At 40.5% G+C, this 15713-nt stretch overlaps 1 protein-coding gene across 1 annotated transcript in view; it reads right to left on the reverse strand.

Moving 5' to 3' along the window:
• LOC308094995 (uncharacterized protein) overlaps window positions 1-15713 on the reverse strand; it is a 793896-nt gene that overhangs the window by 599974 nt on the left and 178209 nt on the right. Inside the window, exons 13-14 of the mRNA XM_080441835.1 lie at window positions 15123-15236; window positions 13808-13921 (exon numbers count right to left, since the gene is read on the reverse strand). Of these exons, the coding sequence (XP_080297961.1) occupies window positions 13808-13921; window positions 15123-15236 (228 nt within the window). The remainder of the gene's footprint in view (window positions 1-13807; window positions 13922-15122; window positions 15237-15713) is intronic.

The raw sequence follows: 15713 nt of genomic DNA on the forward strand, positions 1-15713 counted from the left end.
TTTGTCGCATTCCTAAGCTAATAATTTGATTCCCGTCTCCTACCGGCTAATGTATCCGGTAGGAGACACAAAGTAGATTATTTGTGTCTCCTACCGGAAATACACACGGTCATCAAATTATTGTCTTAGCAATGCCCAGGGGTGAAAGTGGCTGAGAGTTCTTGCCGGAACTGGTAGGATGCGCGGTTCTGGGCGGATTGGGTCCGTTTTTTTCGCGGTTCTGGGCGGATTGGGTTCTTTTTTTTTTCTCCAGTTTTTGGTTTCTTTATTTTGGTTTTAGGGTTAGGATTAGGAGTTAGGTTAGGGTTATGTTATTTAATTCATATTTTTGCCTGATTTTACCAATTTATTATCACAAATCAATTTCTGCCTAATAAAATATTCAAACAAAATGGGTTTATACTAATGTAAAAAATGTGGTTATATGGCGGATTTGGGAAATATTGTACTTTTACTCCACTACAATTATTTGAAAACTTTAGTTACTTTGCATATATACATTATTACATTATAAATCATACATTAATCCCTTTAGCCCTATTTTATACCTAGGCTATTTGAAAATAGCCGATCTACAAGCTCCACAAGCTTGTAGATTTGCTATTTTCAAACATTTTAGTAGTTTTACTTTTGGTACTTTAAGTACATTTTGATACCAATACTTTTGTACTTTCACTCAAGTAAATTTTCAATTCCAAACTTTTAACAGAGTGCTTTACATACATACATTGCAGTATTGATACTTTTACTTAAGTAATTGAGTACTTTTCCCACCACTGTACCTGGGCGTTGTTGTTCTACAAACTTTGTTTTTAACCACATTGTCAGCTTCTTCAACTCGGTCTTCTTTTCTCTTAAACATCTCAGTTAGTTTTCGTTGCATTGTGCTTCATTTATTTTTAAAATTGCATTCTTCATCAAAACAGTGTTTATTTCCCCTCGCGTTTCTTTTCTTTTCTTTTTTTCTCCAGAAAAGACGTGTTGAACCAATCAGAACTAACTATGCTAGTCTGTCAGCCAACCAGAAACATGTTTTGAACGTTGGTGGGATTTAATTTGTCGTAAAGCCCGCCTTCTTTATCCGGTAATTTGCACATACACACATAGGCACGGACAACGGCCGTTTCCGTATCCGTTTTATACCGGATCTCCAAGCTGCAAAGTGAATTGATCCCAGTCCCAGTTTCGTTTCGCTGGAGAAGAGGAGACGCTTCTCGGCTCAGTAAAATAAATAAACACCGTAAAAAATAGCACGGATTAAGCTGACACAAACACACAGTGGAACAATTCAAAAGCACTTTATTAGAAAATGTAATAATTGTGTGTGTTAATCTGACGTTAGTAGATTATGTTTTCTTCTTGAACATGGCCATGGGGCTGTGGCAGGTTATTTAATATGGGATTTTCACAACTACCTTCGAATTTTTCTTAACGGAACGGCGTTCCGGCACCTAATCTTTTCCCGGAACGCCGTTCCGGACCGTGCCGGCCCACTTTCACCCCTGGGAATGCCACAAAAACAAAAATAAATCCATGAAATCAAGGCTTCATGGGGTGTGTAATTGATAGAAAATAAGTAATTTTTTGGGTGAACTCCTCCTTTAATACATTCTCACCACAGCATTCATATTATATTCACATAATACAGTACATAATAAAACAGAAGTGATCAAAATACATCTGGTGAATGTATCTTACCTTAGAATGTGCAGACTTTTCAGTCCAGCAGAGAGCAGATCCAGTAGTCCTGAGTCCAGGTTGTTTTCGCTGAGGTCCAATTCTCTCAAATGAGAAGGATTAGAGCTGAGAGCTGAAGCCACCGCTGTCTGTCTGAGGTTACAGCCAACAAGTCTGTAAATACAGATCAAATAAGAGGATTATCAAAACAAATTATACCATGTATTGTATACCATATATATGCCATATATTATAATTTATGGCAGAGACAAATAAAATAAAATACAATCGGGCTTTGCCTAGGGCCCATTCTGACCTGCATTCTCCATGTTCTCAACTCAAAGTAAACGCTGGATTATGTATTTTTTTTAAAACGGCGTGTCAGCCAGCGGGCAGTAGCCTACGAGGTAACATGGGCGATTCACATCCAGGTGTTTATATTGAATGTGATTTCTCCATCACAACGCTTTCCCATCAAACAAAGTCATCCAAACTTTGCTCTTTTTGCAAACCGACAGTGTGTGTCTGTAGCTTGAGTAGCTAGATTCACTCACTGCACTGGGAAGTGAGCGATGCCAGCTGCAGGTGACCAGCACTGTGCAGATCAGAGGGACAGGCCCCGATAATCACCCTTGCCTTGGTAATACTTCATTGGCATGTAACGTTATAAATGTGTTCACATATCAGTGCACCCAGCACCACAAACAGCTACGTGACCAAGTTTAACCCCTTAATGAAGAGACTAGAGTGTTTACTGTGAGATGAGACGTTTTCGGACAGGCGCTAACCTCTCTCACTCGCTCTCTCTCTATCTCTCTATCTCTCTCTACGGCTTTGAGAGACGGGGAGAGAGAGAGGCAGGGAAAGACAAAGACAAACAGAGTGAATAATCTACATTTCAAGTTGTACATTGGATTATTGGCGGATGATAACAACTGGCATTAATAGTTAAGGAATTAATAATCAGACATTGAAGATTACAGAGAGAGAGTTTGAAAGACAGAATTACGTGGTATAAGACCACCAGGTATCAGTGCACATGTTGTAAAGCATTTTAACCGTACGACCAGCGCATTCCCAGTGGGTGCTCACTGTCTCCCGTGGGTGCCCGAGCCCTAGGTGATCGGCCGCTGCTTATTTTGCTTGTTAAAAGCATCATTTTATTAAGACATGACAGCAATATGGGGAAATATATATCTCAATTAAACATAATTAAATACAATAACCAAATATTATTTTGAAAACGATTAGTAGGGGCAGCCACTTTTACTTCTAACAGAGTATTTCTACATTGCAGTATTGATACTTTTACTTACGTAAGTCAAAAATGTGAGTACTTTTTCCACCACTGTAAAAGACTATCCTATGGAAGTGATATGTTTTACAATTCTTTGTTGTCTAAACACGTTTTGGTCAGTGAGAGAGTGAGACATGTGCATGTCAGTGAGAGAGTGAGACAGGTGCATGTCAGTGAGAGAGTGAGACAGGTGCATGTCAGTGAGAGAGTGAGACAGGTGCATGGCAGTGAGAGAGTGAGACAGGTGCAGGGCAGTGAGAGAGTGAGACAGGTGCATGTCAGTGAGAGAGTGAGACAGGTGCATGTTAGTGAGAGAGTGAGACAGGTGCATGTCAGTGAGAGAGTGAGACAGGTGCATGGCAGTGAGAGAGTGAGACAGGTGCATGGCAGTGAGAGAGTGAGACAGGTGCATGGCAGTGAGAGAGTGAGACAGGTGCATGGCAGTGAGAGAGTGAGACAGGTGCATGCTAGTGAGAGTGAGACAGGAGCATGGCAGTGAGAGAGTGAGACAGTTGCATGTTAGTGAGAGAGTGAGACAGGTGCATGTCAGTGAGAGAGTGAGACAGGTGCATGGCAGTGAGAGAGTGAGACAGGTGCATGGCAGTGAGAGAGTGAGACAGGTGCATGGCAGTGAGAGAGTGAGACAGGTGTATGGCAGTGAGAGAGTGAGACAGGTGCATGGCAGTGAGAGAGTGAGACAGGTGCATGGCAGTGAGAGAGTGAGACAGGTGCATGGCAGTGAGAGAGTGAGACAGGTGCATGGCAGTGAGAGAGTGAGACAGGTGCATGGCAGCTCATTGTTCATTGACAGCGTTCAGTCACGTTACTATAGTAACCAGTCACTGCACACATTACAGCCAAATGTATACTCCATCGTACGACGGGGTCGTGCGCCACAAATAGTAGATCTACAAGCTCACAATGCGTTGCGTCAGCGATGCATTGTGAGCTTGTAGATCTGTCCGACCAGCGCATTCCCAGTGGGTGATCGCTGTCTCCCATGGGTGCCCGAGCCCTAGGTGATCGGCCCCTGCTTATTTTGCTTCTTAAAAGCATGATTTTATTAAGACATGACAGCAATATGGGAAAAAACGTATATATCTCAATTAAACATATATTAAATACAATAACCAAATATTATTTTGTATACGATTAGTAGGGGCAGCCCCGTTTAGTAGGTTAACCGAATATCTGCGCACAGTCACACCCCTAAACAAAATAAATCGGGTAAATGTATCTTACCTTAGAATTTCCAGTCTACAGTGCAGACTCTTCTGTCCAGCTAAGAGCAGCTCCAGTAGTCCTGATTCCTGCAGGTTGTTTTTGCTGAGGTCCAATTCTCTCAAATGGGAAGGATTAGAGCTGAGAGCTGAAGCCACAACTTCAACCTCTGTCTGTCTGAGGTTACAGCCAACAAGTCTGTAAATACAGATTGAATAAGAGACTATCAAAACACATTATACCTAGTTCACTGTCATTGAAGTTAACTAAGAGATCTCCTACTGTATCTAGTTATACAGACATAAACAGTTTAAGTATGATCAGAGAACAGGGAAGTAAACAACAGATGGAAGTTAATGTAATGTAAGTAAATCTAAGTAACCAAGCTCACTGTTTAAAAAGCCATCCTCTGTACACCCCTTCACTAGTGGTATGGTTGATTTCTCATATAGTATGGTCTGTTTACATGGCAGAATAACAAGTCCTTTATAATAATAAAGGACTTGAGTTCTCCTGTTGTTCTGTGTGTACTAAGGTTGGGCGGTTTGGTTCAAATATAGCCAAATTAAATGTAAAGCACAATACAAAGCGTGTGCGAAATGTTAATCAATTTGGGCCATTCTAATAATGATTGATGATGATGATGATGAAGGCAAGGTCTTGTTGCGCTTATTTCCGACGAGTCTAGGCTACATAACTCAGCCCCCTCCCCGGTAGGTATAGGTAGGTAGGTAGGTAGGTAGGTAGGTAGGTAGGTAGGTAGGTAGGTAGGTAGGTAGGTAGGTAGGTAGGTAGGTAGGCTAATGAATGGAGCAGAGGAGAGCATTGCTTTCCTAGTTTCCTAGTCTGTTTATCAGCTGATATCTGTATATAATATTTTTTATATAAAAACAAAATTTAAACTACAGCTCTAGTTTCTGCATATCCTCGCTGTGCATTTGCAAGCTTGATGACACAGGAACACATGTCCCCCCGGTCTCACAAGATCCAGCACTTGATTCTGAACTTTTATTGTCAAGTCTGGATATTAAAACTTGTGTCAGCTTATGTTTATATCACCAATCAATGTGATTTGAAATGTGAGTTCACTCACGACCCAACGCACGTTACGAGTCCCTTTTGTTACAGGGGAGGGGGGCGGGGCGGGTGATTTATCCCACAGCAGCACAAGTTATTTGTCAGAATATAAAAAGTGAACCTGGATGGGTGTGTTTCACCACATCGTTGTTGTAAACTGAGGTAGGCTTCTCTGCTTCAACTTCACTTCATCTCCTAGACTGTGATCTTAGCTTAGTCCTTAAAGAACAGTGATGGAAAGTAACTAAGTACATTTACTTTAAGTACTGTGTCAATACAGTACTCAAGTACTGTGTCAACGCATTGTGAGCTTGTAGATCTGCTATTTTCAAAAGATTTCAATACATTTTATACATATGATACCATGTGTATAAACGGGACATTCTGCATAATGACTACTTTCTGCTTTTGGTACTTTAAGTACAAATGTACGACGGGGTCGTGCGCCTGAAAATAGCTGATCTAGAAGCTCACAACGCGTCGCATCAGCAGTGCGTTGTGAGCTTGTAGATCTGCTATTTTTGACACGCGACCCGCTGTACGGCGAAGTATAACTCAAGCTTAAAGGACTGGGGAACTGTTCTCACATTATTGCTTTTCTAGAGCGAATATATCGTCAATCGACGATGTTTGGCCGACGGTGGCCGATAGGAATATGTTGGCATATCGCCCAAGCTTAGTGTGTACCATGTTCTTTGTTCCCTGTCGGTATGTGCATATCAAAGTATTCACAGAATGGATATACAGTTTAATATTAGGTATTATATGGTTGTATTGATACTGTACAATTTGTACAGTGTCATCCCTGGTGGTTGTCTTCCTAGCCAACTTAATCTATAACAAACATGGATCTTAATGCCTCAGTTTTACATAATATTATATTATTCATAATTACTATAAGTGAATGTGATATAGTTGTTTTTTTATTACTAAATATTTGTTGGAATTGATGTTGTGTGTGCACTTCACCTACAGTATGCTAAGTATACTAATGTAGTTTTGTCTTCCATCAAAGGTATATTTCACCCCAAAAAAAATGTCTTTTTAGATTTTAGTTTTTTCGTTTTTGTGACATTCCTGAGCCAATAATCCAATATTTGACTAATTGTTAATAGGAAACCAATCTTAACAAGAGCAAATGAATTTAATCATTCTCTTTAAACCTGGATCATCAGTAGGCTCATAGTGATTACACTGTGAGAATTGTTTTGGAGTTTATATACTTTTCTTCAATATAGTTTTGCAGTGGTTTTCTACCACAGCAGACACTGCAAATATTCTATTTTGGATCAGGAATGCAACCAAAAAAAGCTCTGAGGTGGGGGGAGGGGCAGAGTGGAGTGTGTAACGTTCAACACCACTAAGGATAAGGATAATTCCTTTTAACAGGTCGTTCATGAAAGTCCTTGCGGTCTTGTTTCCAATGAGAACCTGTGAGCAATTGGGGTTAAGAGTCTTGCTCAGGGACAAATTTCATATCATCGGCACATATGCTGGGATAGCCTGGAATCGAACCTGGGGCAACCAGGGCCAGCTGGTTCCCTAGGCGGGTTCACTAACCACTCAGCTATGGCCGCCCCCCACTAGACGTCACAGAAAGACTGAACAGAGGAAGAGAGCAATGTTCAACCAGCTGTTGAAGGTGTGAAATGAATAAAGTGAGAATGAGCAAATACATGTCATATTTACTATTTGGTGGAATTCATCATCTGATACACCTGAGTCACGCACAAATCAAGGCTTTACACAGCCTTTCATGAATCAGACATGGCCCTTTATTTACAAGCAAACCTTTACTAAAGAATATAGCAGAAATGTTAAGTGCTGTGTGAATGAGGCCCATTAAAAATAACAATTATCTTGTCCTTTTTATTTTAAGTTCCACTACTGAGAGGATGGCAATGTCAGTGGGTTCAAACCACTGGTCTGGTGGGGGTAACCAGCAGGGCTTTTAGACTGCTTTATTGTGGACTGGCCTTTATTTGCACATACACACAATACCACTAGTCACTATTTGAGACACAGTTTTATTGGAACCTTTATGTCAACCTTAATTCCTAATTAATGTGTTAGCTGTAATGTCACTAGGATGTTTCTATTCACTTGACTACTAACCGAGCCTTTCTGCAGTTCCTCACAGCTGGGATCAGTCTCCTTCGCCCCCCCTCTGATGTGTTGTATTTGTCCAGGTCGAACTCATCCAGAACCTCCTCAGACATCAGCAGCATGACGGCCAGAGCTGAACACTGGCTCTCAGACAGTTTCTCCTTTGATCCGTTCAGGTACTGTTTGATCTCCTGATGTAATGAGTGGTCGTTCATCTCCATCAAACAGTGGAAGATATTGATACATCTGTCAGGAGAGATATCATCAGTGTTTATCATGCTCTTTAGGTTGTTGATGGCTTTCTGGATGCTCTCTGGACTGTTCTCTGTCTGACCCAGTAGGCCTCCTAACAGACTTGTGTTGGACTCCAGTGAGAGGCCATGAAGAAACCGAACAAGTAAGTCCAGGTGGCCATTTTTACTCTTCAGGGCTTTTTTCATAGCAGCTTCCAGGAAGTTGGAGAGGGAGTAACAATCATGTCCCAGGAATGTATCCAGTACATTCTTCTCTATGAAACAATGGAACAGGTAGACTGCGGCTAGAAACTCCTGGATGCTCAGATGAACAAAGCTGTAGACCGTTTTCTGGAAGAGCACACCCTCTCTTTTGAAGATTTCTGTGCACACTCCTGAGTACAGTGAGGCATCTTTCACATCAAGACCACACTCTTCCAGGTCTTCTTGGTAGAACAGGATGCTACCTTTCTCCAGATGTTCAAATGCCAGCCTGCCCAGCTTCAGGAGAACTTCCCTGTCAGTCTCCATGAGCTTCTGTTGATTCACCTCATGTGTCTCATCATACTTCTTCTTCTTCCTCTTTGTCTGAACCAACAGGAAGTGGCAGCACATCTCAGTCAGGGTCTTGGGCAGCTGTCCTGTCACATCTGTCCTCAACATGTCCAGCAGAACGGTAGCAATGATCCAACACAATAGTGGGATGTGACACAGGATGTGGAGGGTCCTTGATGTCTTCATGTGTGAGATGACTGTGCTGGCCTGTTTCTCATCACTGAATCTGTTCCTAAAGTACTTCTCCTTCTGTGGGTCTGTGAACCCTCGTACTTCTGTCACCATGTCAACACATGCAGGAGGGATCTGATTGGCTGCTGCAGGTCTGGTGGTTATCCAGAGGAGAGCTGAGGGGAGAAGATTCCCCTCGATGAGGTTTGTTAACAGAGCATCCACTGATGATGTCACTGTGACATCAGAAACAATGTCATTGTTTGTTTTTTTGTTTTTTTGGAACAATGGAAATCTGCTTTCATCCAGACCATCAAAGATGAAGCCAACTTTCCAGACAGCAATCTGCTCTGCTGTGACCTTCTTTAATGTTGGGTGGAATTCATGGATCAACGTGAGAAGACTGTACTGCTCATCTCTGACCAAGTTCAGCTCTCGGAATGAAAAGGGAACCAGGAGATTTATATCTTGATTTTCCAAACCCTTTGCCCAGTCCAGAGTGAACTTACGCACAGAGAATGTTTTTCCAATGCCAGCGATGCCCTTGGTCAGAACTCTTCTGATGGGTGTCTTTCTGCCAGGGAGTTTAAAGATGTCACAGCAGTTGATTGGTGTGTCATGGAAGGTCTTCATGTTGGAAGCTGTCTCAAGCTGTATCACCTCATGTTGGCTATTAACCCCTTCACTCTCTCCCTCTGTGATGTAGAGCTCTGTGTAGGTGTTTGTGAGGGAGGTTCCAGACCAGGCGCGCGGGAAGTCCTTAATACCTAGGGGGGCTTGCGTTTTTTGGGGGGTTTTCTGTGTTTCTGTGTGTCCCCACACAAAAAGGCAGAAAGACAGTGCAAACACCAGGTTGAAGTTCATCCATGACCGTAACAGACCGCTATGATAATAGAAATATATAAATATTATAAAAAATAAAAAATAAAAAAAATCACCAGGGGGGCTGCAGCCCCCATAGCCCCCCCCTTCCCGCGCCACTGTTCCAGACTCTTCTGTCATGTGGTCTTTTACATCATCAAGACTGTTCAAACTGATCTTATAATCGTTCAAATCATCCTGCAGACTGACATCTGAAATGAGACGAAAAAATATGTTTGAACTTTCAGCACACAATTTACAAATAGTTTTTGTCCAGAGTTGATAGTCGTTTAGCTTCATTATTTGCTCTTAAATATTGATACAGACAATAATTTGAACAATTAGTCTGACTAAGATTTCTGCAATTTAAACATTCCATTTATAATATATTTATTTAATTAGTGCACATTCTGTCCAGTCTTACTTTGTCCAGGTGTGGTTTGACTGGGTGTCTTCAGTCCAGGTGTGGTTCTGAACTTCGTTCCACACTGGGGACAGCCATAGTGTCCTGTTGGAGCAGACTGGTCCCAGTATGAGGTGATGCACTGTCTGCAGAACCAGTGTCCACAGCTGGTAGAGACTGGATCTGTCAGAACCTCCTCACACACTGAACTGGACGCCTGCTCTGTCACAACACAACCACTCCTCTTCCTCTCTCTGTGGAGATGAAGACAATTTATTACTACATAATAATCTTTAATATATATTATATATTTAATATAATGTAATATTACATTTAACATCATTGATATGTTCACACTGCATTGTGCTGATGTAAAATAATAACCTCCACTCTGTCATGGTGCTATATGGTATATTCATAAATCTTTCATTCATAAATTATAAAGATATAAATTGTGCATTTGTCTAGTTTTTTTCTGATTCAGACATACATTTTTGTCCTCATTGCCAGATGAGCCAGTAGGATACAACATCAGTAAAGAAAAATAATTGGCTACTCTGAAAAAACTGTGTTAATTTGCTGTGCAGTTTAAACTCTAACTAGTTGTAATAGTAGCTTTAATAAACAACTAGCTGCTGTATTGTCAACAAGATGGAGACATGAGAGTGATTTCTGACAGGCAGGAGAGACTGTTACCCCAACAAGATGACATAAAAGCATGGAAATTATAATAAAATGATATCGACAAATATGTCACCCGACTTTTTTAAAGGGCAAAGGTGACAGGGTGTTTGTAGTACAGATCCTTGATTTTTTCCCCCCCTTCTGTTTATTAGTACAACCAAGGATAAAATAGTTTATATACAGTATTTAATTATTTCTTTGTGGATTCATTCTTTTTGTCTTTCCAGTTAAAGTTCCCAGAGATCAGTGATCTTACTTTGTGTTTGAAGGTCCAGGTTCATTACTGAAGTCCAAAGGGAAAGCCTTAGACCGATCACTCTTCATAGACACACAGCTGGGTGTTGGAGACTCTGGTCTGTGGTGAAGACTTCTGGAATCACACAATGTTTATGACATTATCATTTGAGTTGAAATACAGTTTGCTGCTCAGATATTACTAGTAACAATGTACAGTGTGGCTTTAGAGCAGGGTTTTCTGTATGTCTGTCCCCTTAAAAGTAGACCAATCACAGCTCATGATGCTACATGTATGACATGATGAAAGAGAACCACCTCAGACCCTGAAAGCCTTAAACACCTGCTGAAGAGCATGAACATTGGATCATAGTTGATGATCTATGCATTTGTCTTGTTTTAAACACATCTCTCAGTTCCACCAACAGGGCCTCATTCACCAATATTCTTCCTAAGTTTCTTCTTAACTCATTGACTGCCAGAGTTAAAACATCGTCTATGCTGCCATTGCCAGCGATTCAGAGCGTTTTCATTAACCTTTGAAAAATCATAGAATATTATTCTTCACAACGATCCACCCGCCGATCGCTTTAAAAGACGTAGAGAATCGGAGAAAAACATTTGTACCGCGATAATCCAATTTATAGTTGTGGGCAGTTGAATGTGGCTTGTTTTCACCAAAAAGCAACAGAAAGCAGGGAAAATTTTATTTTTATAAATCCTGTAATAGTAATCCAAACCAGCTCCATTTTGTTGTGATCACATGATCTTCATCATCATGATTCACAGGCTGCGGAACAGCGCCCTCTAGTGTAAACCATTTAAAACACCACACACTCGTCAACTGGTCATTGGTGGTGTGAGCGTCGGGCCAACAGTGGCAGTGAATGAGTTAAGATTCTTCATAAGAAAAATCCTAGGAGAAATCTAGTCAGATTCAGTACATGTTCTTAGAGAGCATAATGTTCGTAATGGTGTTCTTATAATGATTAATCCATATCCTCTTAACCTGAAGGGGTGTGAAAGTTGATTGTAATTATCATACTATAGGTAGACACAACCATTCCTAGGTTAGCATCCTAATTAGCATAGGTAGCTGTCCCACTAATCACCATAAAAGGGCATGACTGCATGGCCTGCACACAGAAATGAAGTTGAGAGAATGAAGTCCAGAATGCCTCAACTAAAGTCTAAAGAAGGTGGAACACCACATTCCAAACATAATAAATAAATACATACTTCCGTTTTCTTCAATTCTACAATATAGGATTTATTGTCTCCGCCAGGAGACTATGTTTTCGTTCCCGTCCATCCGTGTGTCCGCCAAGTTAACATTGGTCAAGCTCCAGGTGACACGTGACAATATGTTGAAAGGGTGTGCTCTGATTGGCTAGCGAGACGCATGACAAAATAGAGACCTATAAATAGGTGTGTCACTTCAAAAAATTCATTATATTTATTGAAGTGAGCCTCCATCAGCCAAGCTAACAAGATAACTATATAAATAGGTAAGACAGGATCAATCAGGAACAGTACTTTCCAGAACAAATTACCCGACCGTGCGTGTGTGTCCGTCTGAGAACAGTGATTTCCTTTGATGAAAATAGCACGGGTCTGCTGGCGGAGACTTGTGCTCCGAGGAGCACATTTTCTAGTTTAATAATATTTTTTATCATATCTTTACAGCAGTGGTTCTCAAAGGATGGTCTGGGGACCCCCATGGGCTCTTGAGAGAGTTCCAGGGGGTCTACAGCAAAACCAGGAACAGTTGAACCACTTTAACCTTACTTTATACTTTGTTTGGGATAGCTGATTTACAAGATCACAATACATCCAATCACTGCCCGTTTTGAGCTTGTAGATCGGCTATTTTCAAAACTGTTTGAGAACCACTGTCATTGTCATTATTTTTAGTTTGTGTCATAAAGATAGTCAGTGAGTGTACGGAAGCGCTTCTTAGACCTACAGTATATAGGCTATAGGTCTGTTTGTGGCGGTGATGCAATACTTAACCTATGCTTTATGTAGCCTAATTCCAGCTCACAGCTACAGCGATCATGCTGTTTCATGAGTTTTCTCTTAGTTACCATTCCCAATGGAGCTCACTTTCCCTCCTCATATCTATACCATAGAGTTATAATATATCAGATCTATGCTCTTCAGTGAGATATGTGTCTGGACACATGGAGACAGACACTGGCTGCAGACAGCAGGCATTAACGTAACTTTTTTAAGTTAATCTATGTCAGGAACCATTGTTTACTCTGTCACTACCAGTGATTTTATTTTTTCAAAGTAAAAGTGAATGAACTGTGGGTATATAACAACGTGAATTACCAATGGCCAGGTTTCTGAGAATATTTTCCTCTTGGACACACGTTCCGAGTTATACGTCTATACTAGATTTATTTGTCTGTCTCTAAGACAAATGAAGCGTACCTGTGAGGTGTGAGTGAAATGTTGTGTAAACAAAGCTAATCGATATTTAATATTTAATGTAATGGTATCCCCGCTGTGTGGGAGAGAAGGTGTTAGAACGTGTGGAGCCCCCGAAGGAAGACAATGGCCAATGAAATCGCAGGGAAAAAAGGGTCAATTTTATCTCAAGTCTGCTTGTGTCACGCGAGTGCATTGAGTGGTCCCAGTGCCAGAGATTTTTCAATTTATCTTAATCGACATACAGCCTTTTTCAGTAATAAGTTAAACAAGAAGTGAGTGGAGCAGCAAATCTTCAGATAATGATATCTTGGGTTCTGAACGTTTAAAAAAAAAAAATACAATTTTGAGTTTTTTTTTTTTTCAAAAACACGTCAAACACGTCATTGGCACGTTGCGCCATTGCGGTAAAACACGTGAAACACGTCAATGGCACTCAATGAGTTAAGCACCACTGTAGATCAATTATGTATACGCTATTTCCATTTAGTCAAATGAAACAGACATCATCACACTTTGTTTCTGTACCATGTGACTTAACAACTGAACACCACATTGCTATTGGTGAGGTTTTCACTCAGAAACGATACAAACTGCAATTTAAATGAACGCAAACAGACTGATTTGTGTGTATTCCTACTGTATGTATGCGGAGCTCACCAGAGTTAGATGATTTAATACAAAATGCTGTAAAATAACAGATAGATAGATAGATAGATAGATAGATAGATGTCTGGGATGCTACACCATTATGAAATGATGTCTTGTGCTTTAGTAATTAGCATGTACTTAGCATGAGATTGTGTTGTCATATCATAGTGTTGTGTGTATTGTATAGACGGATTCACATACTTTGTGTGTGGAGGCCCAGGTTCATTACTGAAGTTAAGAGGTTCATATTTAGACTGGTCACTCTTCATAGACACACAGCTGGGTGTTGCAGAGTCTGGTCTGTGGTGAAGACTTCTGGAATCATACACATATTTTTACAATTATCACATGGATAAAAAAGACCATGTGTTCAAGATTGTGCCCAGCACAATCTTGAACGCGTTGTGAGCTTGTAGATCTGCTATTTTCAAAATATACAGCGCTTCTGCGAGCGCATTTTCGGGACTCCCGACGATCTTTTCATGGACAGTGAGGTGTACAAACTTACAGTAGCTTGTCCTACGTTTTTGACGTCAGTGGCAGTATTGGTAAATTACGTCAATTACGTCAGAGGCAGTGAATGACAACATGGATTGCTACTGGCCAGGTTTCTGGGAATATTTTCCTCTCGGACACACGTTCTGAGTTATAGGTCTATATTAGATTTATTTATTCTGTCTCTAAGACAAATGAAGCGTACCTGTGAGGTGTGAGTGGGATTGAAATGTTGTGTAAACAAAGCCAATCGATATTTAATATTTTATGTAATGGTATTTTTTCTCCCACTTATTTTTTCTGGTATTCTTTCTCCCAATGGTACTTTCTCCCCCATACAGCGTGTGGGGGAGAAGGTGTTAGAACATGTGCAGCCCCCGAAGGAAGACAATGGCCAATTCAATCGCAGGGGAAAAAAGGGTCAATTTGATCTCCAGTCTGCTTGTGTCACGTGAGTGTTAAGCACCAATGTAGATCAAGTAGTATACATATTGCTATTTCCATTTAGTCAAATGAAACAGACATCATCACACTTTGTTTCTGTACCATGTGACTTAACAACTGAACACCACATTGCTATTGGTGAGGTTTTCACTCAGAAACGACACACACTGCAATTTAAATGAACGCAAACAGACTGATTTGTGTGTATTCCTACTGTATGTATGCAGAGCTCACCAGAGTTAGATGATTTAATACAAAATGCTGTAAAATAACAGATAGACAGATAGACAGACAGATAGATAGATAGATAGATAGATAGATAGATAGATAGATAGATAGATAGATAGATAGATAGATAGATAGATAGATAGATAGATAGATAGATAGATAGATAGATAGAGGGCTTAACACCACATTGTGATTTGTACAAATTAATCGCCACACTGCACACATACTGTCTGGGATGCTACACCATTATGAAATGATGTCTTGTGCTTTAGTAATTAGCATGTACTTAGCATGAGATTGTGTTGTCATATCATAGTGTTGTGTGTATTGTATAGACGGATTCACATACTTTGTGTGTGGAGGTCCAGGTTCATTACTGAAGTTAAGAGGTTCATATTTAGACTGGTCACTCTTCATAGACACACAGCTGGGTGTTGCAGAGTCTGGTCTGTGGTGAAGACTTCTGGAATCATACACATATTTTTACAATTATCACATGGATAAAAAAGACCATGTGTTCAAGATTGTGCCCAGCACAATCTTGAACGCGTTGTGAGCTTGTAGATCTGCTATTTTCAAAATATACAGCGCTTCTGCGAGCGCATTTTCGGGACTCCCGACGATCTTTTAATGGACAGTGAGGTGTACAAACTTACAGTAGCTTGTCCTACGTTTTTGACGTCAGTGGCAGTATTGGTAAATTACGTCAATTACGTCAGAGGCAGTGAATGACAACATGGATTGCTACTGGCCAGGTTTCTGGGAATATTTTCCTCTCGGACACACGTTCTGAGTTATAGGTCTATATTAGATTTATTTATTCTGTCTCTAAGACAAATGAAGCGTACCTGTGAGGTGTGAGTGGGATTGAAATGTTGTGTAAACAAAGCCAATCGATATTTAATATTTTATGTAATGGTATTTTTTCTCCCACTTATTT

This window comes from Gymnoscopelus braueri, assembly GCF_963280865.1.
Source record: "Gymnoscopelus braueri genome assembly, chromosome: 11".
Classification (NCBI taxonomy): Eukaryota; Metazoa; Chordata; class Actinopteri; order Myctophiformes; family Myctophidae; genus Gymnoscopelus; species Gymnoscopelus braueri.